General features: G+C 31.8%; 2 protein-coding genes across 3 annotated transcripts; both read right to left on the bottom strand.

The window, feature by feature from the left end:
- Nucleotides 1-9,978: 9,978 nt before the first annotated feature.
- On the bottom strand, nt 9,979-13,848 carry LOC141535065 (uncharacterized). Of its 2 annotated transcripts, XM_074254836.1 has the most exons (6): nt 13,716-13,848; nt 12,655-13,115; nt 12,325-12,477; nt 12,046-12,222; nt 11,273-11,542; nt 9,979-11,161 (listed from the first exon to the last, which is right to left on the bottom strand). In XM_074254836.1, exons 2-6 carry the CDS (start codon nt 13,054-13,056, stop codon nt 10,073-10,075), a joined length of 2,091 nt encoding a protein of 696 aa, XP_074110937.1. In that variant the 5' UTR covers nt 13,057-13,115; nt 13,716-13,848; the 3' UTR covers nt 9,979-10,072. The 2 variants fall into 2 exon arrangements, with proteins under 2 accessions (XP_074110937.1, XP_074110938.1); XM_074254837.1 differs by lacking the exon at nt 13,716-13,848 and having other exon boundaries at nt 12,725-12,815.
- Nucleotides 13,097-14,875, bottom strand: LOC141535067 (uncharacterized). The gene is made up of 4 exons (XM_074254840.1): nt 14,464-14,875; nt 14,272-14,402; nt 13,984-14,191; nt 13,097-13,883 (listed from the first exon to the last, which is right to left on the bottom strand). Exons 1-4 carry the CDS (start codon nt 14,509-14,511, stop codon nt 13,479-13,481), a joined length of 792 nt encoding a protein of 263 aa, XP_074110941.1. The 5' UTR covers nt 14,512-14,875; the 3' UTR covers nt 13,097-13,478.
- Nucleotides 14,876-27,087: the final 12,212 nt, after the last annotated feature.

The raw sequence follows: 27,087 nt of genomic DNA, 5'->3' as shown, positions 1-27,087 counted from the left end.
AGGTATTATTATTGATGACAATTTAACCTTTAAGGATAATGCAACAGAAGTGATAAATAAAATGGCAAAAAAACTAAATATTATGTAGCGTCTTGGTAATTCTGTTAGTAGTTATTCGAAAAATTTAATATATAAAACATTAATTGCTCCTTATGTTGATTATTGTAGTACTGTTATTATAAATTACTCGGCGGGAGATCTGGACAAGCTCCAAAAAACTCAAAATAGAGCTATGAGACTAGTTTTAGGAGTTAGTAAATACACTAGAATAAGCAACATGTTAGAAACATTAGGTTGGATGAGTATAAGGCAAAGGTTGCTATTTAATACTTGTATTTTTATACATAAATTGGTTTCAAATGAGAAACCGAAAATAATAGCTGAAAAAATTACAAGAATGGAAAATACTCACAATTACTACACTAGATCTAGCTCAAAAATAAATATAAAAAAAACCAAGACTTACACTGCTGAGAAATGCATTACTTATATTGGTTATAACTGGTACAATAACTTGCCAGATTTTATAAGAAACCAAAATACGATAAAATATTTTAGAATAGCGTTAAAAGAATATGTAAAGGATGAAATTGACTTATAAAATTATAACTAAGCATTGTAAACAGAATTGAATGTAAATATTGTAAATGTTGTAAGATAGCCAAGGGCTAAATAAATATTATTATTATTATTATTATTAATCTCGTGAATTAGAATAAAGTCCAGTTGAGAAACTGATAATATAGTTCAATTATTGGGTCTGTCATAAGCTTTAATATTTTTGATACTTCAGATTCAGTTTTGTTTTTTGTATTATTTTTTTTTTTAATTCTAGATCGAAGTTCAATTGGTTAAAGTACAAAATCAAAGCATCCCACTGCTCCGATAATCTTGAAATAACTACTATTATTGACGAACATCGAGTTTGAGCGGGACGAAAAATCTTATGATTTTTCAATTCTAGCAGAGATTGAAAACCTTTAAAAGCAAATTGTCGTTTAGAACTTAGAGAAAAATGATTGGAAACACTATGAGCTAGTTGTTCACAGTCAGATGGTAAAAAATTACATGCACTACTTGCACAAAGTTGTAGAGAATGGCAAATGCATTTCGTGATATACATTCCAGAGCATATATTTTCAAACCGAGTCCGAAATAAATTTTTGCTCCCCATCATCGTGTTACAACCATCTGATCCAAAGCCGATTACATTAGTGAATGGAATTGAATAATCATCAAATGACTTCGCTATACGATTGAAGATGTGTTCAGCTGAAGCTTCATTAGCATTATCTTTGTCATTGAATATTTGACATTGTAACAGGGTAAAATTACCCTTAATCGATAAGTCATCGGATATCGATAATTATTCGACATAGCACTGGCGCGTCTCGATCTTCGGGCCTAAAGAGAGAATAGGAGGGGGTGAGTTTGGGTTAAAATAGGTGAGCCGTGCAGTGGAAAAGGGAGAAGTAGTGTGACCGCCAGACTGAGTGCCACGGAAATCAAGAAGGACCGATCCCCGGAGTAGTGACGAGATGAAGGAAGCCAACTACAACTAGGACTTCATCCTCAACGAGTGAGTTAGAACATCGTTTTGTTCGTCAAGGTATCAATTATTACTCTGTGGGAAAGAAATGGACCGCGGTTTACCGAATACCCAGTTACTTCTCCTATTTAATTATTATGGATCGTTTAATCGACGATTATTAATAAATTAATAGTGAAACATTTGCTAGTTTTGGATTTAGTGATTTTCATGGGGGTTTATACCCGAGGATCACTCAATCTACCTTGCAGGGAAATTTTAATAACTAAAAATTTTTCAATCAATTAATTAACATCTGAAAGTTCGTTAAATTTATTTTTATAATAATTAACTTAGTAAAATTGTTTAACGTTGGTCATTTAGTAAAATCGACAAATTTTTATCCGTGGAATTTTGGTCAAGCGTCAATTTTTGTGTCGCAATAAATTCCAATACCCAAGGTCAAGCAAAACCTAGCTAGCGAATGTTCTAGTAAATAAAATTTGAATATTTCGACTTGTGTCGAATTTTTTTATAATAGATAAAACTAATAGAAAATTATTGATAATATTTTATATTAGGAAAATTATTAATTGAGAATATTATAGAGTGGAAAATTATTAAGAATATTATATTAGGAATTATTTATTGAGAATATTATATTATAAAATTATTCCGTCAAGTGTGAATTTAGTAATTTTGGGGATTAAGTCCGTGAAGTAGTTAAATTAAAATTACTGAAATTGATAATTATCGGTGTGAACATTAAGTCCGAGAAATCGGTTAATTGAGTCAAAAATTTGTCACAGTAAAAATTTAGTCAGAATTAATTAATTAACTTATGTTAATAATTTTGAACGTGATTGAGAATTTTATATTGTGATTAATTTATTTAACAAAAGCTAATTCAAGGTATTAAGCCTCTCATTCGAAATAATAACTTAGGAATTTTAAGCTGTTTAATATTTTAAACCAAGGAAGATTAACAATTGGAATTTGAGAATTGTAATAGCTATTTGGAAATTGATTGTTAGTTGAAAATTGTCATTTTAATAATTACTAATGATTGAATAATTTAATTTAAATATTTTAACTAAAATTTAATTACATTCGATTTGTTAAAATTTATAAAGTAAAAATCAATTAGAGTCAAGTTAGTTGTGCGAGTGTGAGACAAGTGTGGGTTATGTGTGAGTTGCAGAGTGATTAGGTCTATGTTTCGTCGCTGGGCCGTTACTGCTGTAGCTGGAGTGGGTTATGAGAGTGTGCTGCAGAACATCTAGGTCTATGTTTCGTCGCTGGGCTGTTGTTCTGTAGTAAAGTATGTATAAGCTGCAGGAGTATCTAGGTCTATGTTTCGTCGCTGGGCTGTTACTCCTGTGAGCCGAGTCAACGAGCCCGGTATATGATTCGTCTCTGTGCGGGTGATTGTAGGTTTAGAAATCGGGTAGACGCCGGGAGGGGCCCGTCACGTGTAGACGCCGGGAGGGGCACGTGTTAGAAATCGACGGGTAGACGCCGGGAGAGGCTCGTCGAGAATAAGTTAGAAATTGACGGGTAGACGTCGGGAGGGGCTCATCAAGAATAAGTTAGAAATCGACGGGTAGACGCCGGGAGGGGCTCGTCGAGATTAAGATATTGTTAAGTGTGGTTAATGTGTGCGTGAGTGAATTTTGTTAACTACTATTAAGTCAAACCTTGTTAAGTTTGTTAATTTTTTATTGTTAATAAATATCGATCGATCTTGTTAATTAATTATTTATTATTCAACAGCACCTTCCTCCACTCTCTCTACCCTAAGATTAAGTTTTCTCAGCTCTGGACCGGTTCCAGGAAGCGTGATTAAAAATCCTGGTGGCGCCCTAATAATTATATTGGTTGTTAGTTTTGTTTAATTAATTAAAAAAATTGATTAGGGGCCAACCTGAGCAGGTAAAGCTGTTACAACATAGTTCCCAAAAACGGTTTTCAACTTTTCCCTCTTCAGAATCATAGAATCTTACTATAATAAATAAGTTTTGTGTCCGGGAAATATCCGTTGATTTATCAATAAGTATGCTAAATAAAGATGTTTTTAATTTAACAGATAAATTTTTTTTTTTGGATAGCTCCAATTACATGAGCAACAACAGCAGCAACACATTTAGATGACTTTAAATGCATATCTTGAATAGTCTTGCAATCGGGAAAACAAACCTTTAGTAAAGGTTTTGTTGTAGTAAAGTAAATGTAGTAAACAAATGTTGTAATCTGCTAAGAAACTACCTATTTTTATTTCTGCTATTGAAACATTATAATTCTGAATAGTTAAAGTCTTTTTTATTGTTACCACCCACCCTCGCGATCTTTATAAGAGGTGATAATTCGGTGTAAAATTCGTTCTCAGATCATTTTTGTATCATGTCAACGACATCTAGTAAATTTAGTCTATAGGAGCCATGGCTTGGAAACTAAAAATTTTCATTATTAATACCTACCCCCGCAACTCTCTGTGGGGTGAGATATCGTAAAATCTATTGATATATTGTTACTACATCTCATAGAGAAGATTCCTACCTAATTTGAAGTCGATAGAAGATGCAGTTTAAAAACGGGAATTTTTCACTGTAAACGCCCCCGACATATATATATGTCGGAGAGACAGGAGTTAATGTTGGGGATTTGGTATTTTGTGATTCACTCATTTTTATTATTACAATTAATTAATATTCACAATTACAAAAAGATCAATTATTACGAATGAGTAGATAAACTCGTACAAGGTTAAGTTAATTCAGGCCGCAAACAATATTACTAATATCTTGCGATAGATCGAGACTTAGGAAATAACGAATTCGCGATCACCAGGACGTCCGTTCGATCTCGATCTCAAAGCAAGACTGTCTTTTCAAAAACTATTCTCAAATAGTCTACCTGCTGCACATTTCTCTTTTCCTTATTAATTTTATGATACCCCTATCGTCCTGGGATCCCGACTACGTTGACAACCATGTGCCTACCTAGGCCTAAGCCTACCGCAAGAAAACATTTTAGTTATATCTTATTTTACAAAATATTAAAGTAACAGTACATTTCTTAAAATAACTAAAAAATAGAAATATCCTAAAGAATATTCTCATCGCTTCGTCAGAAAATACTCCACTGTACTCTACTCTTCGATATATATATATATATATATATATATATATATATATATATATATATATATATATATATATATATATATATATATATATATATATATATATATACAGGGTGTCTCTGAAGTGGCGGGAGTAATTGTTGGGGTCGATAGAGAAAAAAATACTGAATCGAAAGTTCCTGAGCCAAAAATTTTTTTGGGCCATAGAATTTGAGTTATGAATTAAAAACGATAGCCAATCAGAAGCGCGCTATTCGAGAAATGAAAATGAGCGGGGAAGTAGAGGAGACGCGAGAGTGAGATGCTGCAATAGCAGCTTACTCGCTCACACAAAGCCGAGCATGAGAGGGGATTGTGACGCTATGAGCCGAGTACGTAAGTGTGAATGAGTGGATGTATGAGGTCGCAAGCGGACGGCTTAATGTATGAGTGTGTGTCCGTGTATCGCAGCATTATTGGAGGCGTTGTAACGCTGAATTAAAGCTAACCGGGTACTCTAAGACAGAGGAAAAAATTTTAATTTTTATTTTTATTCGAAAAAATTTAATAAAAAAAAAAAAGGCCCAAGATTTAACCAGACCCACAGAAACGGAGAGTAAATTTTTAATTCTCATTTATTTTGCTGGGGATTATTTTCAAATACAAAAAAAAAAAAGGCTAAGATTCAACTGGAATCTTAATTGCTTAATAAAAGGAGTAAAGTGTAATGATGTGAATGCAAACTAATAACATTAAAGTAAAGTTATCCTTGAACTGCCGAAACACCTGTAGATTTTTTTGAAATGATTTCTTTGCTAAGAAAAAGGGAAACTAAAATATCAAAATTACTAAAACGTGAATGCCATTTCTTTTTCATATTTTCTTCGACATTTTACCTGTCAGTGAATAAAAAGAATATTTAAATTGAAATATCAAAATTATAAGGACTTGAATTCAATGTTTTGTTAATTTATCATTTGACATTTTACCTATCAATTAAGTGATAAATAATTTAAATTAAAATATCAAAATTATCAGGGCTTGGGTGCGATTACTACTTAATTTGATACTTGGGATTTTACCCGTCAATTCATTAGAAATTTATTTCAATTATAAGATCAAAATTATGAGAACATGAGTGCGATTTATTTTTAATTTATTATTCAGGATTTTAACAGTCAATTGATTGATAAACAACTTTAATTAAAATATCAAAATTATCAGGACCTGAGTTCAATTTTTTTTTTTTTAATTTATTTTTTATTTACCTGTTAATTAATTAATTAAAAATAATTTTTATAAAAATATCAAAATTGTTCGGACTTGAGTTCAATTTTTTTCTTAATTTATAATTTGACATTCTACCTGTTAATTCACCGATAGATAATTCTAATAAAAATATCAAAATTATTCGGACTTGAGTTCAATTTTTTTCTTAATTTATAATTTGACATTCTACCTGTTAATTCACTGATAGATAATTCTATTAAAAATATCAAAATTATTCGGACTTGAGTTCAATTTTTTTTTAATTTATCATTTGACATTTCGCTTGTTGATTAAGTGATTAATAATTTTAATAATAATATCAAAATTATCAGGACTCGAGAGCGATTTTTTTTTAGTATATTTTTTTACATTTTACCTGTCAATTAACTGATAAATAATTTCAATTAAAATATCAAAATTATTCGGACTTGAGTTCAATTTTTTTTTTTTTAATTTATTAGTTGACATTTTACCTGTTAATTAACTGATAAATAATTTTAATAAAAATATCAAAATTATCAGGACTCGAGAGCGATTTTTTTCAATTCCTTATTTGACATTTTACCTGTCAATTAATTAAAAAATAATTTTAATTAAAATATCAAAATTATTGGGACTTGAGTTCAATGTTTGTTTTAATTTATTTTTGACATTTTACCTGACGATTAATTGAAAAATTATTTTACAGAATAATTCCCAGCAAAATAAATGAGAAATGAAAGTTTTCCATCCGTTTGGTTGGGTCCGGTTGAGTCTTGGGCAATTCCTTCTGTTTTCAAAAATTATTCCGAGCATAAGAAATAAGTAATAAAAATTTTCTATCTGTTCGTTTTGGTCCGGTTGAGTCTGGGGCCTATTTTCTTTTTTGAAATAATTTTGTCAATTAATAATTGATAATAAATTTTTTCAATCAGTTTTTTATCGTCTTGTCAAGATTAGGCTGATTTTTGTTCAATAAATTTTTGTTTGTTATTGAAAAGAGAAAATAAATTTTTTTGCATTCTTCTATTCTTGGCTCTGGTCGAGTCTTGGGCATTTTTTTCGTTTTTAAAAATAATTCCTAGCAAAATGAATGGGAAATAAAAGTTTTCGATCCGTTTGTTTGGGTCCGATTGAGTCTGGGGCCTATTAATTTTTTTTTAAGAATAATGTTGTTAATTAATAATTGATAATAAAATTTTTCAATCAGTTATTCGAAGTCTGTTTGAGATTGGGCCTTTCTTTTCAAGGAAAATTAATCTTGGTGATCAAGTAATAAAAATTTCTATCCGTTTATTTGGGTCCTGCTGCGTCTTGGGTCTATTTTTTTTTTTTTCTTAATAATTTAGTTAATTAATATTTAGAAATAAAATTTTTCGATTTATCTTTTTCGGGTCCGGTCGAGTCTTGGGCAATTTTTTTGTTTCGAAAAATAATTCCCAACAAAAAAACAGGAATAAAAGTTTTCTTTCCGTTTGTTTGGGTCCAGTTAAGTCTGGGGCCTATTTTCTTTTTTAAAAAATTTTGTTGATTAAAAATTCATTATAAAACTTTTCAATTATTTTTTCTTGCTCCAGTCGAGATCAGGCCCTTTTTCAAAGGAAAATAATTTTGCTGATTAAAAATAGAAAAACAAAGATTTTCAATTTATTTTATTTCGGGTCTGGTCGAGTCTAGGGCATTTTTATCGTTTTCAAAAATAATTTCCTGCAAAATAAATAAGTAATAAAAATTATTTATCCGTTTGTTTGGGTCCAGTTGAGTCTAGGGCCTCATTTGTTTTTTTAATTAGTTTTGATGATCAACAATAAAAATAAAATTTTTGGATCATTTTTTCTGGGTCCGGTCGAAATTGAGCCTTTTATTATAAAAAAGTTAATTATGATGATTAAAAATGAATAGTAAAATTTTTTTATTCATCTCTCTTTCGGTCTGATGGAGTCTTGGGCATTTTTTTCGTTTTTAAAGATAATTTCCAGCAAATTAAGTAAGTAATAAAAATTTTCTATCCGTTTGTTTAAGTCCGGTTAAGTCTGTGGCTTATTTTCTTTTTTTAAATAATATTTGATTAATAATAAAAAATAAAATTTTTTAATTAGTTTCTCTTAGTCTGTTTGAGATTGGGCCTTGTTTCGAAAAGAAATTAATTTGGCTGATTGAAAATGAAAACAAAATTTTTCAATTTATTTTTTTTTTTTGGGTCCGGTCGAGTCTTGGGCGATTTTCTTCGTTTTTTAAAATAATTCCCATCAAAATAAATAAGTAATTAAAACTATCTATCTGTTTGTTTGGGTCCGGTTGAGTCTGCGGACTATTTTTTTTTTTAAATAATTTTGTTGATTGAAAATTAATAATAAAATTTTTTAATCATTTTTTTTTGCTCCAGTCGAGATTGGGCCTTTTTTTAAAAGAAACAATTTTGCTGATTGAAAATAAGGAAAAAATTTTTGTACTGTTATTTTTTAGATCCGATCGAGTCTTGGGCATTTTTTTCGTTTTTAAAGATAATTTCCAGCAAATTAAGTAAGTAATAAAAATTTTTATCCGTTTGTTTGGGTCCGGTTGAGACTTGGGCCCATTTATTTTTTTATAATAATTTTGTTGATTGAAAATTAATAATAAAATTTTTCAATCATTTTTTCTTGCTCCAGTCGAGATTGGGCTCTTTTTTAAAGAAAAATAATTTTGCTGATTAAAAATAAAAATAAAATTTTTTCATCCATCTCTTTTTGGATTCCAGTTGAATCTTAGCCTTTTTTTTTTTTTTGTATTTGAAAATAATCCCCAGCAAAATAAATGAGAATTAAAAATTTACTCTCCGTTTCTGTGGGTCTGGTTAAATCTTGGGCCTTTTTATTTTTTTATTAAATTTTTTCGAATAAAAATAAAAATTAAAATTTTTTCCTCTGTCTTAGAGTACCCGGTTAGCTTTAATTCAGCGTTACAACGCCTCCAATAATGCTGCGATACACGGACACACACTCATACATTAAGCCGTCCGCTTGCGACCTCATACATCCACTCATTCACACTTACGTACTCGGCTCATAGCGTCACAATCCCCTCTCATGCTCGGCTTTGTGTGAGCGAGTAAGCTGCTATTGCAGCATCTCACTCTCGCGTCTCCTCTACTTCCCCGCTCATTTTCATTTCTCGAATAGCGCGCTTCTGATTGGCTATCGTTTTTAATTCATAACTCAAATTCTATGGCCCAAAAAAATTTTTGGCTCAGGAACTTTCGATTCAGTATTTTTTTCTCTATCGACCCCAACAATTACTCCCGCCACTTCAGAGACACCCTGTATATATATATATATATATATATATATATATATATATATATATATATTGTGACGTGGGAAAATTTTCCCACTAAAATTTCATATTCGAGATTATTTTTTTTTTAAGTAGTAATTAGTCTAGAATGTTGGCCATGCTGACGTAATGCGGAGATTCGATGCGCCTGTGTCGCCCTACGTGGTTTGCGGTCAGAAGGCGAAGCTCGAGGTAATTAAAAAAAATTAAGCCGAACCGTGCCAAATTATCAAAATGAGTATGGATGGATGCGTCCGAAATAAATTTACTATGTAATTAAGAATGTGTGTGAGAGAGAGAGCGAATGACAAAAGCGACCGGGCGAACCACGGAGGCTAGATATAAGGAGCACGCTCGCTGTGTGTTGCAAGCGCCCGAGAATTGAAGGATAGAAAATTTTCCGGACTCTCTCAATAGAGCGCGTCGTTGTTGCTAATGTCAGGTTTTTCAAATTTTTGCCGCGGAACAACGTAATGCTATTTATGTTATTTGGTAAAAGAATTATAAATTTAATAAAACACACGTTCTAAAAATTATTAATGATTAATTTTATTAAAACTTAAATAAAAAGAAAAAATTTAAATTATTTACTGAATGTAACTTGTTTACAATAAACTACTGTAATAAATAAATATTTATCAATTAATATTAAATGTAATATTTAGTCTTACCTTATTTAACTGTAGTGTGAGACAGGTTGAATAAAAAAACAGAAAAATAATCCAATTCATATTGAAAAATAATTTATCAGTTTAAAGATTAAAAGTATTGTAGACTAGAAACAGTAATAACTTATTCTCAATAAAGAAATAGATTAAAGATATAAATATTATAATTATAACCAACAATACAATATCAATTTAAGACAATTTTGAATCTTTACGACGTTTTTTTGTCATCATATTTCGCTCGTTTAGGGTACGATTAACTAAATTAGCTAAGAAATTTCCTCGCATAACTACAAAATTATTAATAATATTAGACATTAATATTTTTTTATGAATATCACAGCCTAAAATCGGTAAATATTTAATTCTAGATATTCTATTCAATATTTGATGCATTGTATTAACTTTTACGGTTTTAGTACCAACCACAGTCAAAACAATTTTTTCCAGTTTCTTGATCAGTTTAAAGAGATCGTCACTAGGAAATGTCAATTCACCGTTACTCATTAACTCAATCATTTTATCACGTTTCGAAGGATTATCTGAGCGTAATGTCTCAATACAGTCATAGCAACGGGAAAACCGTTGAACTTTGCGCGCCATATACCCAGCAATATAAGCTACTACTTCATCACTGGTTGAAACAACATCATAATCATGATGGTAATGTGGATCATCGCGAAAATCGGGATCTTCTTCTTCTTCGTCTTCAGCTTCTTCTCCACCTTGACTCAAATAAGTGTTATCTTCGTACTCATTTACAGAGGTACTATTGCAATCCAACGAATCATAAAGTGGATAATCATTGTCTTGGTATAAATGTTCATTCGTGGCATTATTATCTTCATCTTCACTGTCTTCATCTAAAATGCTATCAAATGGTCTTCGCAGGAAGGATGAATCATAACTTTCACCAATACTTGTAATATCGTCATCACTATCTTCGTCAAGCACACTATCGAAAGGTTTCTTAGCAACAGACCAATTTGAAGGGTCTTTATCAGCATTTATATCTTCGAGAGATGAAGATTTGTTATTAGCAATCCCATTTTCAATGATAGAATCAATGTCAGCAAGCCAATTTTTCTTCAATGCATTGGCAGCTGTTAAAGATTCTTTAGTCTGCATGAGGGATTGCAGAAGCTCACCGGCAGTGACGTTGGATCCTTTTGGTGGAGTAACCAATGAATAAGAGCACAACAACCGAAAAACTTGTCCAAAGAGTATTGTATCAGGATGATCATTGCAACGACAAACATTTCGCATTATACCAAAAAATTTCTGAAAAAAGTTCCAAATAAAAGTATTAAAATACATATACTGCTAAAAACTAAATTATCAAAGAAGAATCAACACTTTAACATTTTTACATCTATTTACTCTATTACTTACTTCTAGCTGGTCCTGGTTAAGACGGGACGTCATTAAATAATCAAAGTTACACTCTTTTTGCAAGAATTCGCTCAGTTCAAGTGTAGATTGTAATGTAATTTTTAAGCCATTTAAAGTACTAGAAGTTATGGCGAAAAAAAATTTTTCATTCTCTTGACTGTCATCAATTTGCGTTTGTTTCTTCTTCTTCTTTCTCTTTTTATTAAGCTCTTTTTCCTCATTAGCTTTTGCTTCCCATACTTTCAAATAGTCCAAGAAATCACTTATTACCTGGTAAAAATAATTTTATTTATTTAAGTTTTGGTGATAACAATTAGTGAGCATTGATAAATAGATGTTGAAGTTGTAGTCATAATAAAAGTATTAAAATTCGATAGAAATTAGGATTAATGGTTACGGTGGATCATAGTAACAGATAGTTTCAAGTGTTTATAAATAAATAAATGCAAGTTAGCTCAATTCATCCGTTACATCGAGTACTCTTTTTGAAAATAATTGTTTAAGTAAATTTTTGAGATCGATGATGAATTAAAATCAATAGAAGAAATGTCACAATTAGTTCATAGTGTTTTTGAGCAATTAAACGTTTTTTTACTTACACATACTTTATTAATTTTTTCAGTAATCATATCAATATTTGAGCACACAAATATTGAATTTTTTATGTTGATAATGAGTCTCCATTTAATATTTTCGTTGTAGTTTTTACTTAAGCGTTTGCAAAAAAACTGCAAAAAAAATATCACTAGATATTATAATATATAAAAAGTTACCCTTCTGCGAGGACAATCGGGATCTGCACGCAAAGCATGTGAAGGAGTACGTGAACTCATGGCTCTTATCAAATTATTAACTCTTTCCATGAAAGATATTGTTGGATCACAATCTCTCAGCCCTTCATTTTCATTTTTAAAAAGCTTCATGGCAACTTGAATATTTTCAGCAAATAACTGAAAATGAAAGGTATCAATTCTTGTCACTTGAATTTTACAGAATAGTAATAGACATTTATAAAAAAAAATTGAACAATAGCTTTGTACTGTGTTTAATACCTGATAGGCCAAAGAGACATTCATTTTTTGATAACCTTCTGGGTTCAAATGCTGTGGAGTTAGTTTGTAAGATACTTTTAAATTGGCTTTTAAATAACTTTCATGAATCAAGAGAGTTTCCCAATGACTTTTCCTTACAAAACCATCTGGCGTCTATATGAAAAAAAAATATTATTAAATATCAAGAAAAAAAATTGCTGACCTGATAACTATATATTTATCTGAAGATGATCTATAGATCATCCATTGAGCTACACCGTCCATCTTATGGTAAGCATTTTTTAAATGTTCCTCTGATCTATAGATCATGTGTAAAACGTAATAGCATACCCAAAAAAACAACTGTTCTAAAATTTTATTCCTAAAACATTTGATTAAGTGAGGAAAATCCGAAACAAACCACAGCCTTCGGTCTGAGTTGCAAGGATGTTCGCAGCTGCTTTGGCCATCTTTAATACCGAAAAGAGTCCACGCTCCTCTGTTCCACTGTGCACCATCGGATGTCACAACGTCAACAAAAAATCCAGCATTTTCCAACAGAATTATGCATTCAACCAGTAATTTGTGTAGAATTGCACTTGTTACTGAATTTCTACTGAGAAAACTGCCAACTACCTGTACCCAATCACCTTGGAAAGGCTGAAACATGAACACTAACGCGTGATCAGCCCGTGTGTTCAAAAGATTGTCTGGTGTGTGTGCTCCTAAATTGACAAAACCATCCAGCTGCATGGTTTTACGATTAAGCTTAATGGCTTCACTTAAAGCAACTTCGTCGATCAATAGGGTACCTGATGAAGTAAATTTTTTCTAGTTAGTATATTATATCAAGATTGATATGAAAAACAAACAATAACTACTGTTAATAAAGCAATAAAAGAATATTTTTAAGTATTAGAGTAAATGTACTTTTCCAAGTACAAATTTTATGCGCATGAATCGGTTAATATAAGCATCGTCTGTCTACGTCTATGTTTACGTCAATTGGTTAGGAATAGTTATCGAAAGCTTATTGCATGCCTTAAGCGTCAGCGTAGGTATGCTCTATTCTCGTCTAATTTTATAAAAGTTGCTCTCATAATGGTAGATTTCGTTAGGTTAGTAGAGAACTTAATCCATTACAAAAAGTGTTATTTCGAAGATTCGCAGTTAAACTACAACTTTACTACTTGTACGTAAAATACCCTTTTCTGGTATATTTCCATGCCTCCACTTTTTAGATGTAAAGTATCGAATATAGCTTTAGGGAAGCCAAAAGCACTGTCCAACTTCTGAATATATCTGTGAAGAGTATCTTTACAAGGAAGGGGTAAGATATTTCTTTCTCTTAATCTATCATACACGGATGCACTTTTTATTCGAAGCAACAGACACTCATACACCCACTGTACCGTATATCTCCTTTGCTTCGGATTTGATATTTTTGAAGCGTCGAAACAAGCACGAATCGCCAGTTGTTGCAAAGGGGGTAAAATCGATATTTCAGCTCTTAAAGCTTCATCTTTAATAGCCAAGCAGTTATCTTTGTGAGTGTTAATTATCTTAATGAGCAATTCATTCTGTAGAAATTCAATAATTGTTAAGGCATGTTTCATAATGAGACATATGTGTAAAATTTTGATACATAAAAGAAATTGAACAAAAAATGTTATTACTTACTTTCCGCTTCAAACGTTCAATTTTTTTAGTTTTAAGACTGTCCTGGTATTTTAAATTATCGTAGCGCTCTTTGTAATCTGGCTTGGGTTTATAAGATTGGTTCTGTAACCTATGCCTTACTCTTCGACAAGCAACACAACGAAAATGACCCATTTGTTTTTTATATTTTTCGTGAGATTGCAACACACCAGTACAATCTACAGAACGTCTGTAAGTTTATGAAAAAAGATCAACATTAAAAATGAAATTTGCAATGAGGAAATATTTACGGCATAACATAAATCTTACTTTTCTTGGTCAAATCCAGTACCATCACATAATATATATTCCTCCAATTCTTGTAAAAAATCCCAGAAGTCCGATAAATTAGAAAAGTTTTTGTTTATGTCAATCAGTTTTTGAGTTTTAACGATGGTCAACTAGTAAAACAATTTTAAAGCTAGATTATCAGAAAAAAATACTTGAATGAAGATTTCTTACCCAAATTTTGAAGTTTTGAAGTATTTTCACGCGAAACTTCAATTCCATTGTACCTTTATCTAGGTAACACAAAATTAGTTTCTTTGAATCGAGTAAATCTGTTGTCCAACTCCAATTTTGAGGTAAAGCATTAAATTTTAATGCATTTAGAACGGTTGACAATGAAAATTCTTCATGATCAACTCCCGAAACCGCCAACTGATCATCCTGTAATTGAAATGATATAATAATAGAATTTCTAAAATATTTGTGATAACCTTACAGAATTTGCGGTCAAAAAAATTTTTAATTTTCTTACTGCTTCTGTATATTCATTGCGAATTTCTTCATCAGTAGTGATTGGATTAACACTGTCTGGTAAATAGTTATTGCTACAATTCTCAGTAACAATTCTTTCTTGATCTTGCAGTAAACTATTTTCATTAGTAATAATAGTACCATAGTCACTTGTTGAAGTTTCACGAGACACAATGTTAGGAGTCTTGTTTGGAGTCAATGTGGGAATAGCATATTCTTTCAATGCATATCTTTTTCTCATAAGCTCCTCAATCTTGCCATCAACGGTTTTTATTCTATCACTTCTAATTATATCATCATTGTTGAAATGTAGTTCACACACTTTAGTCTTTGGGACTAACTCCTGATTTAACGCCAATTTCCACGATCCGAGTAACTCTAAGATCTTCAGAAAGACAACGAAAAATTATATTTTTTTTTAAGAAGTAATATCTAACTTATTAATTTATTAATTTAATTTGTAATATTTTGAAACAAATGTCGATTTCAAAACAAAAAAAATACAAGTTGAATATTTTGAAAGTCAATTAAGTACAAAAAAAGTATATTAAAAGTGCTTAGATTTATCATTTTGTTATTTAATTTAAATGGTTTCAATAATTTATTAAATTATTTTTAGATAAAAATATTAATATTTAGGTTACCTGTGGCACAGTAAATAAAGATATATTTCTTATTCCCAACTTTTTGTTTTTGGCACGCTCACTTGCACTACCACTTGTGCAGCCTTTAACAACACAGCGATTTACCATTTTTAATGATCATTAAAATACAAATAAATAATATTGATGATTCAATAATCATAAAACTTTCAATACTAATTTAATGTCTCGCTGACAAACAACAACAAACAGCCACCATTTTCCTGACATTAGCGAACTCAGCGTCGCCCTAGCGGCATATTTACGAAAATGATGTATCCTCTCTTTACTGGACACACTAACCGCGGAAAACCCAATAGCGAGCGTGCTCCTTATATCTAGCCTCCGTGGGGCGAACCCGCAGTTCAGTTTACCATCAACGACCGAGGAGACATCTGGAAGCGACAACGATCAACGAGGGAAACCCGAAACCGGAATGGAATCAGAATTGACCAATGACAGGACGTTGAATCAACGGGAGCACGCCAGGGCTCCACCTGAACGCCGAATGGAACACTAAGTTGGGAATCGACCAACCATCAATCCTGGAAATTTATCCAACGACTGATGATTGGACGCGCAGCTTAGTAGCTGCGCTAGCGAAAAACCACATGTTGCTGGAAAACGGAAAAGCCAAAAAAATTCTGGGCGAGATACCGAAACGACTGTCGAACGTTGTTAATTTGGTTATCACGATAAAAAGGAAAAATCGAATCGATTAGCAATTATTAATTGTGAAATTCTGAGCCGGACACCGAAAAAGCCACTGTTGAACCGCTGATAAATTTTTGTTGTTACGCTACGAAATAAAGTTAAAACGAATATTAATTATTATTACGAAAATTCAGTCGCTTACGTGGTGAATTTACTTAGTTTATTGAGTAATTGTTATTTTGAGTGTCGATCCAGTCGACGCTAGAGTTTCTTTCGTGACTTGCTGTACTTGCTGTACTTGTCAACTGTCAGACAGTCAAGAATTCAAAAACAAAAGAAAGGAAATTTGGTCATTCCGACAACGAAAAATTCCGTGACGCCATCGCCGAGAGCCTCTGCCGCCGTCAGCACCGCCGACAACTGCTATTAGGAATTTCAAACCACCCTAGAGAGTCGACTGAACGGGGTAAGTGCGGTCGCAATTTGTTAATATTCCTGGGTGACTTCACCACGGTCCACGATTACGCAGAGAGTTATGAGTTGCAATTAATTAATTATTTTTTTTATTGTTATCGAAAATCAGATAATTACGAATGTTGTAATTAAGTCAAACGGTAGAATTTTACCGAAATTCAACAATTGCGTTGTTGAATTCCGGCTTCGGGGTGACGTCAGCCAGGTATTCGGTGCCAAAAATATTTAATCCGTTGTACGGAATGTTGTGTACAGTGTCAATTTAATTGACCAAAGTTTGAGATTGCATGACGAATAAAATTGGCGCGAACCCAGATCCATCTACGAGCGTAACTAGGAACTATACCTCGAGCTTTGTCCCGTATATTGCCCGCCGGGTAACAACAGTTACCGACGGTTCACTTACCCGCCACGGCGGATAATTGATCGATAGCTTGTATCAGCGAACCAGTATACGACAAATCGATGCTATTGATAAATGCGAAATTGGTCATTAGGAAAGAAATACGATACAGTACATTTTTTTTGTTGTTGATAATTTTTTTTTATTTAAAAATTTGTTATTACGAAAGAAAGGCTACGACAATTATATTGTTGTCTACATTTTTTGAAAACTCAAATTTATTTGTTACGAAGAAAGTGGCGATAATTAATTATATTGATGATGTCGAAATTTTTGTTGTTAGGAAAATAAACGCGAACTAGGACTTTTTTTTTCCTTCTCTTTGTTAACTTTTTTTTTGAATTGGTTACTACGAAGCGGCGACATTTAAATTGTTTTGTTGAGAAATTCGAAATTTGTTGTTACGATACGATAAGCGAAACGATTATTTTTTTCGCTTTTTTTTTGTTGTTAGTTTTTTTTATTTGTTGTTGGCGATAATAAAGCGAATGCAATCAATTTCCTTAATTCGAAATTTTGTTTGTTAAACGAACCAAGAATAACTCCTTATTTGTAATTTCGATCATATTCAGATTCTTTTTTTTAATTGAATAGTCCCTGCGCATTACTTGTTTCTTTGAGCTGTCTCTATTTTTCTATTCTCTGGTGGTAGAAATATTCCGCCTCGATTTCTACACTCGCTCTACAAAATTTAGGGTCTCTTCGACGTTGACCTGCCGCCCGACGACGATCAATTGCTGAATTCGAACCGCGGAACGTAAAGTTCCTGGCGCCCATCAAGCTACGAACCAGGTAAGCCAACATTTAGGTGGAACTCCCCGGCGCTGTCGATGCAAGCACCGTGAAGAAAAACCCATCATAATATATATATATATATATATATATATATATATATATATATATATATATATATATATATATATATATATATATATTAGGTGGGTCAAAAAAATCAACTATTTTTTTTTTTACAATTAATACGTAAAAATGGGTTACTAGGCACCTTAAAAATATTCTCACCAAATATGAACTCTTAATTTTAATAGGAAGATCTTCCGCGTCGCAGTTTTTCATTTTTTTCTCAGTCCAATAGAAAAAAATTCATTCCTCATCATTAATTGGTCGTACAGAAAAAATTTTTTTAAGAATTTTGTAGGAAATTTAATGCTCTACAAAAAAGGTATCTTATGTCTTTTCTGTAAACCTCACCATTTCACTAATATTGAAGATTTAAGATTGATTATTTTACGTCAAATGTCACTTTTGTTTATGAATTTGATAACTCGACAAGAAATGGCTATTATTGAATGGGCAATAGAAATTTTTGTAGCAAATTAACTGCTCTATAAAAATGGTATCTTATGTTTTGGCGATTAAATTAATCGTTCAAAAGATATTCATCATCAAACTTTCATGTATATCGATTTTAAGAGTTTTTGATTAAATAATCGAAAAATTTCAATTTAATCTATCAGTTTTGAGAAAATTTACACGAAAAAAATTTTTTTTTCATCAACTGAGAAACTTCAAAATGTTTTTCAAGCTTTTTTTTATGTGTAAGTAATTTTATCTCCATTTAAAAAAATAAATTGTACATTATTTATCGCTTAGTAAATTATTTATCAATAAAAAAAGCAAAGTTTTCATTATAAATATATTATGATTTCAGTTTTAGAGAAAAAAATTTCCAATTAGTTATAAGAAAGTTTTTTATTTCAATTTTCAACTGAGCTATTTGATTTCAAACAATTTTTTGTTGCAAGTAGGGTAGTTTTTTCGATGCTCTTTCACAACTTGCAATAAAAATTGAAATTGCTCTTCGTCTTTCGTTAAGCATTGGTTATATTCACTTACTAATGCGACACCTCGCTCTGTCACATCATTAACAACTTTCAATTGTGCGAAAAATTCTTTATTTTCATTATAACTCTCATCAGTAGACCATAAATCAATATTTTTGTCAAGAAAATCATACGGCAGATCAAAGATCTCAAAAAGTTTTAATGACTTCTTAGAAACAAAGGCACTTATATTTTTTTGCAGAATTAAATGTAAATTTTTTCTATCAATAATAAATCTTCTTGCTTTAGAATCTGTACCTTCGCGAGTCTTAACAGCTTCGACAATATTCTTCTTTATGTTTAATGGAACGGTATCATCAAAAAGTGATAAAATAGCAAGATCATCACTTAAGTACCATAAATGTGAAGTCATTTTTTCACATGTAGCCAAGGAAATTAAAGAATTAATTTTACTGTACTCAATTAAATTTTTCATAAACTCTAAGTCGTGATTAGCAGCAGAAGTCGCAGAAGTTGATGAAAACCAAGCTTTTACATACACCATAACTATGAAAATACAAAATTGTCGAAGACCATCCAATTCTTTCTTAGAAAGGTCAAATTCATCTCTAAAAATAAACATTTTTAGGCAATAAATTGCCTTTGCCATCCATCATGCATGATGAACTGCACCAGGACGCTTGGAGAAAACTTGCTCTCGTGGCATTTCTCCCAGAAAAATTAATGACAATTCCAATATTTCTTTATAGTCATCTCGGGGTTGCGATAACTACCAAATGTAATCAATTATTCGTAAAAAATCAAAAATTATCCTCTACACTTAAAATTGTATTTAAATAATACCTGTAAGTATCGCTTAATAAATGAAGATAGATTATTTTTTTCATTCGTAATAATATTAGCAACAATACTATCTTCAACACCAGATTTATACTTCGTTTTATCGAATGTGTCCCAAAATTTTTGAATCTGCCAAATATTGGAACATTTGGTCCGGATGATACTGGCCAATAGACTTCGAATGCACTCCTTAAAATGATCTCATAAATATGATGGCGACATGGTAACCAAATTAATTCTTTTCCTAAGGCCTTTTCAATTTCATTACATGTACTGATGGATTCCTGTATAGTAAAAATAGATAATTACACTTTAAGTTCTGTATTTAATAAAAATTGTAACGCATATTTAAAATCTATAAATAAATAAAGGATTATAACTAATGGGCACGTGTCGAAAATTTAATTAATGTATGAAAACAATTCAACTAGAACGATGAAAATAAAATTTTCTTTTAAATATTTTATCATTGATTAGTTACCCGTATTAACCGCAGTCTTGTCAAAACACATCGCCTTGATGTAACTAATAATACCCCATTGATTTAACGTTGACAAGATGGTTGCTGTTTGATTTTCTGCCGATCCACTATTCATTTTTGGAACTCCAAGTAACTGCTCAGTACCAAAAGCAGTCAAAATAATCGGTAATCGATCCACAAATTTCGATTCAGAAATGTCATTCAGTATTTTCCCATCCCAATGCACGACATATTTATCATGAGCTTTGAAGTTATCTTTTAGTCCTATAGCAATGTCTTTTCGTAAGAGCATGCCAGTTCGTTGAATTGTTCGATAACTAAGAGTTGTATCTTCTACATTAACACCAACACTTGATAGAACTGGAGCAATAATGAACATCGCATTTCTACTACTAACATTAGCTCTGTCGAGTGCTGAGATAAGCTCTGGAGTTAGAATATTTATTTTTGCTCGTGTTGTCGGTATTTGAGGCACATACTTTAAATCTGAACCGAAATTTGTAGCTTGACTTAATGTAAGGGTTGAAGATGACTCTGATTCCTCACTTCGAACAATCTCATGGCTAGTTGAGGATTGATTCAAATCTAAAATAAGCGTTGTTATTTAATTAATGGAAGCAAAAATATGGAACTCATTCATTTTGACATCAAATAAGGAACACAAAGAGTTTTTTATTTATCATCTACGAACATATTGACATTTATGATATAATTAATTAGAAAAACAATAATATACTTTATTATTCATAATTTATAATCAATTTAATTTATTTTCAATTCTGATTAAAATTTATAATAATTAAATATTGTAAATACTCACGACTTTCATCTACTTCCATCGTATTCATAGTACTGTTTATTTTATTTGGGTTATTTGAAAGAATTTCTTTCCGGGTATCACTTTTTGATTTGAATATAGTTCACGAATATCATTATCAAGCAGTTTTATTGATTTATGATCTACAATATCAAATAATGCTTTGATTTCATTCTGAAATATTATTACATTTTTGTTTTGGGCTGATGATTTTTTTCGCACAAAAGATTTTTGCAATTTCAACCATCGGTTATGATAGCGAAGAATTTTTTGTATTACATTAGGTGATCCACTAGTCGGAATCTGGTTGTTTTTCCATAGTTCAATAACTTGATCAGTTGCATTTTTAGCACTTTGTTTGATAGAACATTTTAACACTTTGAGCTGATAAAAAAAAACACTCATAACCTCTTTCACTGTTGGCAACTTACGTTCTGAAATTTTTTGCATGGGTTTTCCGATCAAATGAATTTCCTTATTCATATTTTCGATAAATATATAAATTTATGTAGTGACCGCAAAATTTGTAAATATTTAATCGTTTTATCACATATACAAGATCATAACTTGTGGAAACACTAGAAATGCTGTAGAAAATGTAAACAAATAAAAACAATATAACTATAAAGAAAAATGTAGGTGGCGCTAGTTCACAAGGGAAACAGAGTAAATAGAATACAAAACAAAAATTCTCTACAGAAGAAATTTTCCCAAGGACAATATACAGCTGTAGTGGAAAAATTTTTTAAGATGTTTTGAAGACGTTATAAAAAAACAACATGATCGTGATTTCTAATGATGAAAAATTAAAAGTTTGGAATTATTGAATAAAAATTTCGAAAACAAAATTCAAATAATACTTACATTAAAGACAAAAAATGAAATTTTCTCAAAACTGATAGATTAAATTGAAATTTTTCGATTATTTAATCAAAAACTCTTAAAATCGATATACATGAAAGTTTGATGATGAATATCTTTTGAACGATTAATTTAATCGCCAAAACATAATATACCATTTTTATAGAGCAGTTAATTTGCAACAAAAATTTCTATTGCCCATTCAATAATAGCCATTTCTTGTCGAGTTATAAAATTCATAAACAAAAGTGACATTTGACTTAAAATAATCAATCTTAAATCTTCAATATTAGTGAAATGGTGAGGTTTACGGAAAAGACTTAAGATACCTTTTTTGTAGAGCATTAAATTTCCTACAAAATTCTTAAAAAAATTTTTTCAGTACGACCAATTAATGATGAGGAATGAATTTTTTTCTATTGGACTGAGAAAAAAATGAAACACTGCGACGCGGAGGATCTTCCTATTAAAATTAAGAGTTCATATTTGGTGAGAATTTTTTTAAGGTGCCTAGTAACCCATTTTTACGTATTAATTGTAAAAAAAAAAATAGTTGATTTTTTTGACCCACCCTATTAAACAGTATTCAGCGTTATATAAAATATAGTGAAGTTCAGTGTTGTGAAGTACGCGAGTATAGTCCAGTGTGCAAAAACTATTGTGTGCATAAACTGTAGTCCAGTGTGCAAAAACTATTGTATGCATAAACTGTAGTCTCGTGTAAATTCAGTATGTGTATAAACTATTGCGTACTGTTACGTTCTCGTAAATTTTAAATTTATTTAAAGTTTTATAAAAATGTTTTAAAAATCATTAAATAATTATTTAAATCATTTAATTATTATCCGAGGTATTTCGTAACGGAAATACCTCGAGATAACAGATTTATAAAACGTCAACGCAGTCTAGTAGACTAAACAGTCTACGTTGTGGGTTTTGGACTGCGTTGATGTTCTCATAGGGTAACCTGAGATGCAACGTTGCTTAAATTCATTATATAACTCATTGTAATTATTATTGTAGGATACATTCTGTCTCCAGACTTCCTCTGGAACAGTCAGTCCGAGGACTTAGCAGAGGAGGAATCTCTGCTGGTCCGAGGCTGAACCTGCCAATTCCTTATTAATAAATACTTCTTTTTTAATTGTCAATCGATTAAAATGGGTACTTATTAAAACCTTCAACCAGGGTAAGAGCGCTTATTAGCTGTTCTCACCCTGGTGAAATTACCCAGAGCGCTAGCCAGCGTTCAGGCACTCTACCCATTATCTACCTGTAGGCAGGTAAAACAAAAGTAAAATATTAAAATATATTTTATTTATAAATTAAACATGAAAATTATTAAATTATGTATATTTAAAAAGTACTTCGCGGATAAATCAGTGACATGACCCACTTGGAGTCTATCGACTTCCTAACGAGGTCAAAATCTGGACATTTAAATAAATTATTTAAATTTAAAAATTAATTACACCCAAAATTTGGGAACGTAACAGTACATAACCTATAAACAGTGTCTATATCGTCTAAAAAGTGTGTATAACCATAAACAGTGTACATAACCTATAAAAAGTGTATATAGACTGTAGTGAAGAATTTATCTTGCCAAAATAGCGGAACATAACCTCATCGTGGCTCTCAAAAAATTGGTAGAAACTATTGCAGCCTCATACGCTGATCTGTTGGGAGAGCAGCTTACTGATGAACATCATCAAAGGTGTTCACGAGTGTGCAACGATACCATTGAGTACTTCAACATAATCTTGCTGGATCCTGGAACAATAATTTAAGTGAGACGAAACGTTCAAGCACACATCAACCAACTCAACTGGTTTGCTGAGCAGTTTTCCAGACTCGGTAACCAAGTTGTTGGCGGAGATCTCAACCAAGGAGTCAAATGGCAGGACTTAGAGAATGCTTTCGCTGGTAACATCCAGACTGGATGTGTTGTCAACCAGCGTCACAAGGATCCAGCATCATTTTTCCAAGCCTCACGGGATATTATTATCAACAAGGTCCAGAGTGTCTTGAGAGATCTAGCAGGGTTGAAATCGAATGTGGAATTCTTCTGCACATTCCGGAAACATCAACAAGATATAGAAAAACGAAAATATTTTATCACCTAAAGCCGTGAGATTCTCCCTGCCACATCTCTTCAAGATTGGTACACTGAGCATGTGTATGAGAAGCTGAAACAACGAATTGAAGATTTTGAATATGAGGGTTCTGGATGGAGTCTGCTTGGACCGAACAGCTTGATGGTGACTATGTCAAGATTCTCACCAACCCAAGTTGGAAACTCCACTTTCGTCAGATTACCGAGGGATATTATCAAGAAGAACGCGGTTACGAACATCCAGAACAATGATGAGTTCTGCTTCCTCGTTCGTGTCAACACCGCCTTGCATCCACCAATATTGGTTCCGGGTTACCCTGAGAGTTATCGTCCCTTCAGCGTCAGATTGAACTATGAAGGTATTCAATTTTCAATTAAACTTGATGATGTACCAAAATTCGAAAAAATGAATGACCTGAGCATTAACGTATATGATATAGATTTAGAATTTACGGGTAGAAAGTCAGAAAAAAGTACTTTTATCCCATTGTATTTCCGTAACTTCGAATCAGAAATACCGACTATTCATTTATTAATGATTAAAATAAGTGTAAATTATACCGATTATTTAGATAAGATTGAGTCTGTCTATCACTTTGCATGGATACATAATCTTTCAGGACTAATTAAAAGTTAAATATCTTTAGGTAGACATAGGACTTTTGTGATCGTTGTTTGAATCATTTTAAACTTCAAAAATGTTATTTAGAACACCGAGTAGATTGTTTCATATCCAACAAAGTCCGTATGGAATTTCCTAGTGAAAGAAATAAAATTTGAAAATTCAATGATTTCAAGTCCAAAGATACTGTACCATTTGTAGTTTACGCGGATCTAGAATGCACACTCGAACCCTCGGGAGATGATGAAAAGACAGTTCCACACAGTATTGCTTACTTTCTACATTGTAGCTATGATAACACACTTTCCAAATTTGAATTAAATCGTTCACCTGATTGCATCAACTGGTTTGTTAAACAATTAGAGTCATTAGTTCGGGACTTTGAAAAAATTTTAAAGAAACCTATTAAAATGAAACCTTTAACCAAAGAGCAACAAGATAGACACAACCAGGCAATTGTGTGTCACATTTGTGAAAAACTAATCACTTCTGCTTCAGATAAAGTCTATGATCATTGTCACTTTACGGATAACTACAGAAACGCAGCTCATAAATCATGTAACGTTAATTATCAAAAATCTACAATTATCCCAGTTGTCTTTCATAATTTATCCGGATATGACTCCCACTTCATAATTAAATCCTTCGCTACAGTATTTGAGGGTGAAATTATTTTATTACCAATCAATAAAGAGCGTTACATTTCTTTTACAAAATCAGTCAAAAATACTTCAGTCTCTCTAAGATTTATCGACTCTTTTAGATTCATGGCCTCCAGTTTAGAGAAATTAGCTTCATACCTTGACGATAAAGACAAACAGATTACACGATTACACTACCCTGACCCGGACAAATTTAAATTAGCAATACGTAAGGGTATATTCCCGTATGAGTACATTGACAGTATTGACAGACTAGACGAGAGACAGTTTCTTGACCAGGAATCATTTTATTCAAAATTAACCAATTCTACTATTTCCGATGACGATTATACTTTTGCTCAAGTAGTCTGGAATGAGTTTAAAATCAACTAGCTTAGAGAGTTCGCAGATCTATACCTAAAAACAGATGTCCTACTCTTGGCGGATGTTTTTGAGAATTTCAGACTCAGTTGTTTTAAGACATACAATCTAGATGGTCTACACTTTTATACAGCACCAGGCCTTCCGATCCTGCAATGTTAATGCATACTGAAGTAGAACTTGAACTGTTAACTGATCCTGAGATGCTTCTTTTCGTTGAAAAGGGTGTTCGCGGTGGAGTATCAATGTGTGCTAATAGACACGCTGAAGCTAACAACCGATACATGGGTAAAGATTTTGATTAAAAGAACCCTGAAACATACCTGATGTACTACGATGTAAATAATTTGTATGGCGCAGCGATGAGTATGTCTTTACCCAAGGGTAATTTTGAATGAGTTGAAAATGTAGACAACGTAGATCAGTTTTTCAATGATGATGAAAGTGTAGGCTACATCCTTGAAGTAGATCTACACTATCCTGAGAAACTACATAACCTACACAAAGATCTACCTCTATGCTCTGAACATTTTGTACCACCTGGTAGCAAACAACAAAAACTGACGACAACTTTGTATAATAAAAATAATTATGTTATTCACTATAAAAATTTGAAACAATGTTTAGAGTTAGGTTTAGTTATTAAAAAAATACATCGAGTCTTGAAATTTAAGTAATCGGACTGGCTAAAGTCATATATTGATAAGAGTACTGAATGTCGAAAGCTTGCAAAAAATGAATTTGAAAAAAACTTTTGTAAATTAATGAATAACGCAGTTTCTGGAAAGACGATAAAAATGTAAGAAAATATAAAGATGTATATTTAAGAACAAAATGGCAAGGTCGATACAATGTATCTGACTTAGTATGTAGGCCAAACTTCCACAGTCTTACTATTTTCTATGAAGATATGGTTATAGTTGAATTAAAACAAGTAAGAGTTGTCTTCAACAAACCTATATATGTAGGCTTTAGCATATTAGACTTATCTAAAATTTATATCTATGACTTTCATTACAATTATGTCCTTGAAAATTATGTAAAAACCTCTAAATTATTGTACACCGACACAGACAATTTGATTTACCAATTTAATGTACCCAACATTTATGAAGACATCAAACGTGATATCTCAAGGTTTGATACCTCCGATTACCCACCTCACAATGTCTTCAATATGCCTCTTGTTAATTAGAAGGTTCTGGGACTCATGAAGGACGAGAACAATGGAAAAATCATATCCAAGTTCGTGGGTCTCAGAGCCAAAATATATGCCTTCGAAACCCATGATCCTGGGAAGGAAAAAGACACCGGCTCCGACCTCAACTTACTCTGCATCGAAGAACTATGCGACGAAGTCCTCTGTAACATTGAAAATACAGGAGTAGTGGGAGGCATCGCTACTAGTTCAATGCCCATAACCGGTTCCATAAATCGAAAAATATTCGGAGTCAAAATTACTTATCATCTCGTACCGGAACCACCCGGAGGTTATAAGGCCATCCTCGGAAATGAATTCTTTATTCAAGAACGCGTAACCATCTCGTTTTACTGGAACACCTTAGTAATGAAAAATAAACCAATACAACCCATC

This window comes from Cotesia typhae, unplaced genomic scaffold (assembly GCF_013202065.1).
Source record: "Cotesia typhae breed Kobodo isofemale line unplaced genomic scaffold, CoteBio_Ctyphae scaffold_13, whole genome shotgun sequence".
NCBI classification, from domain to species: Eukaryota; Metazoa; Arthropoda; class Insecta; order Hymenoptera; family Braconidae; genus Cotesia; species Cotesia typhae.
Note: the sequence above shows the minus strand (reverse complement) of the source record. Positions and strands in the feature narration are given on the sequence as shown.

Bases quoted from the DNA above. Each gene is read 5' to 3' on its own strand.
- LOC141535065 (XM_074254836.1), bottom strand. From the start codon at position 13,056: ATGCAGCTGGATGGTTTTGTCAATTTAGGAGCACACACACCAGACAAT. The intron at 12,223-12,324 runs GTATTAAACACA...TTTCATTTTCAG, and splicing joins ATGTCTCTTTGGCCTATCAG to TTATTTGCTGAAAATATTCA. The intron at 11,543-12,045 runs GTAACTTTTTAT...TATTTTTACCAG, and splicing joins CCGATTGTCCTCGCAGAAGG to GTAATAAGTGATTTCTTGGA.
- LOC141535067 (XM_074254840.1), bottom strand. From the start codon at position 14,511: ATGGAATTGAAGTTTCGCGTGAAAATACTTCAAAACTTCAAAATTTGG. The intron at 14,403-14,463 runs GTAAGAAATCTT...TTGTTTTACTAG, and splicing joins TTCAAAACTTCAAAATTTGG to TTGACCATCGTTAAAACTCA. The intron at 13,884-13,983 runs GTAAGTAATAAC...GAATTTCTACAG, and splicing joins TTGAACGTTTGAAGCGGAAA to AATGAATTGCTCATTAAGAT.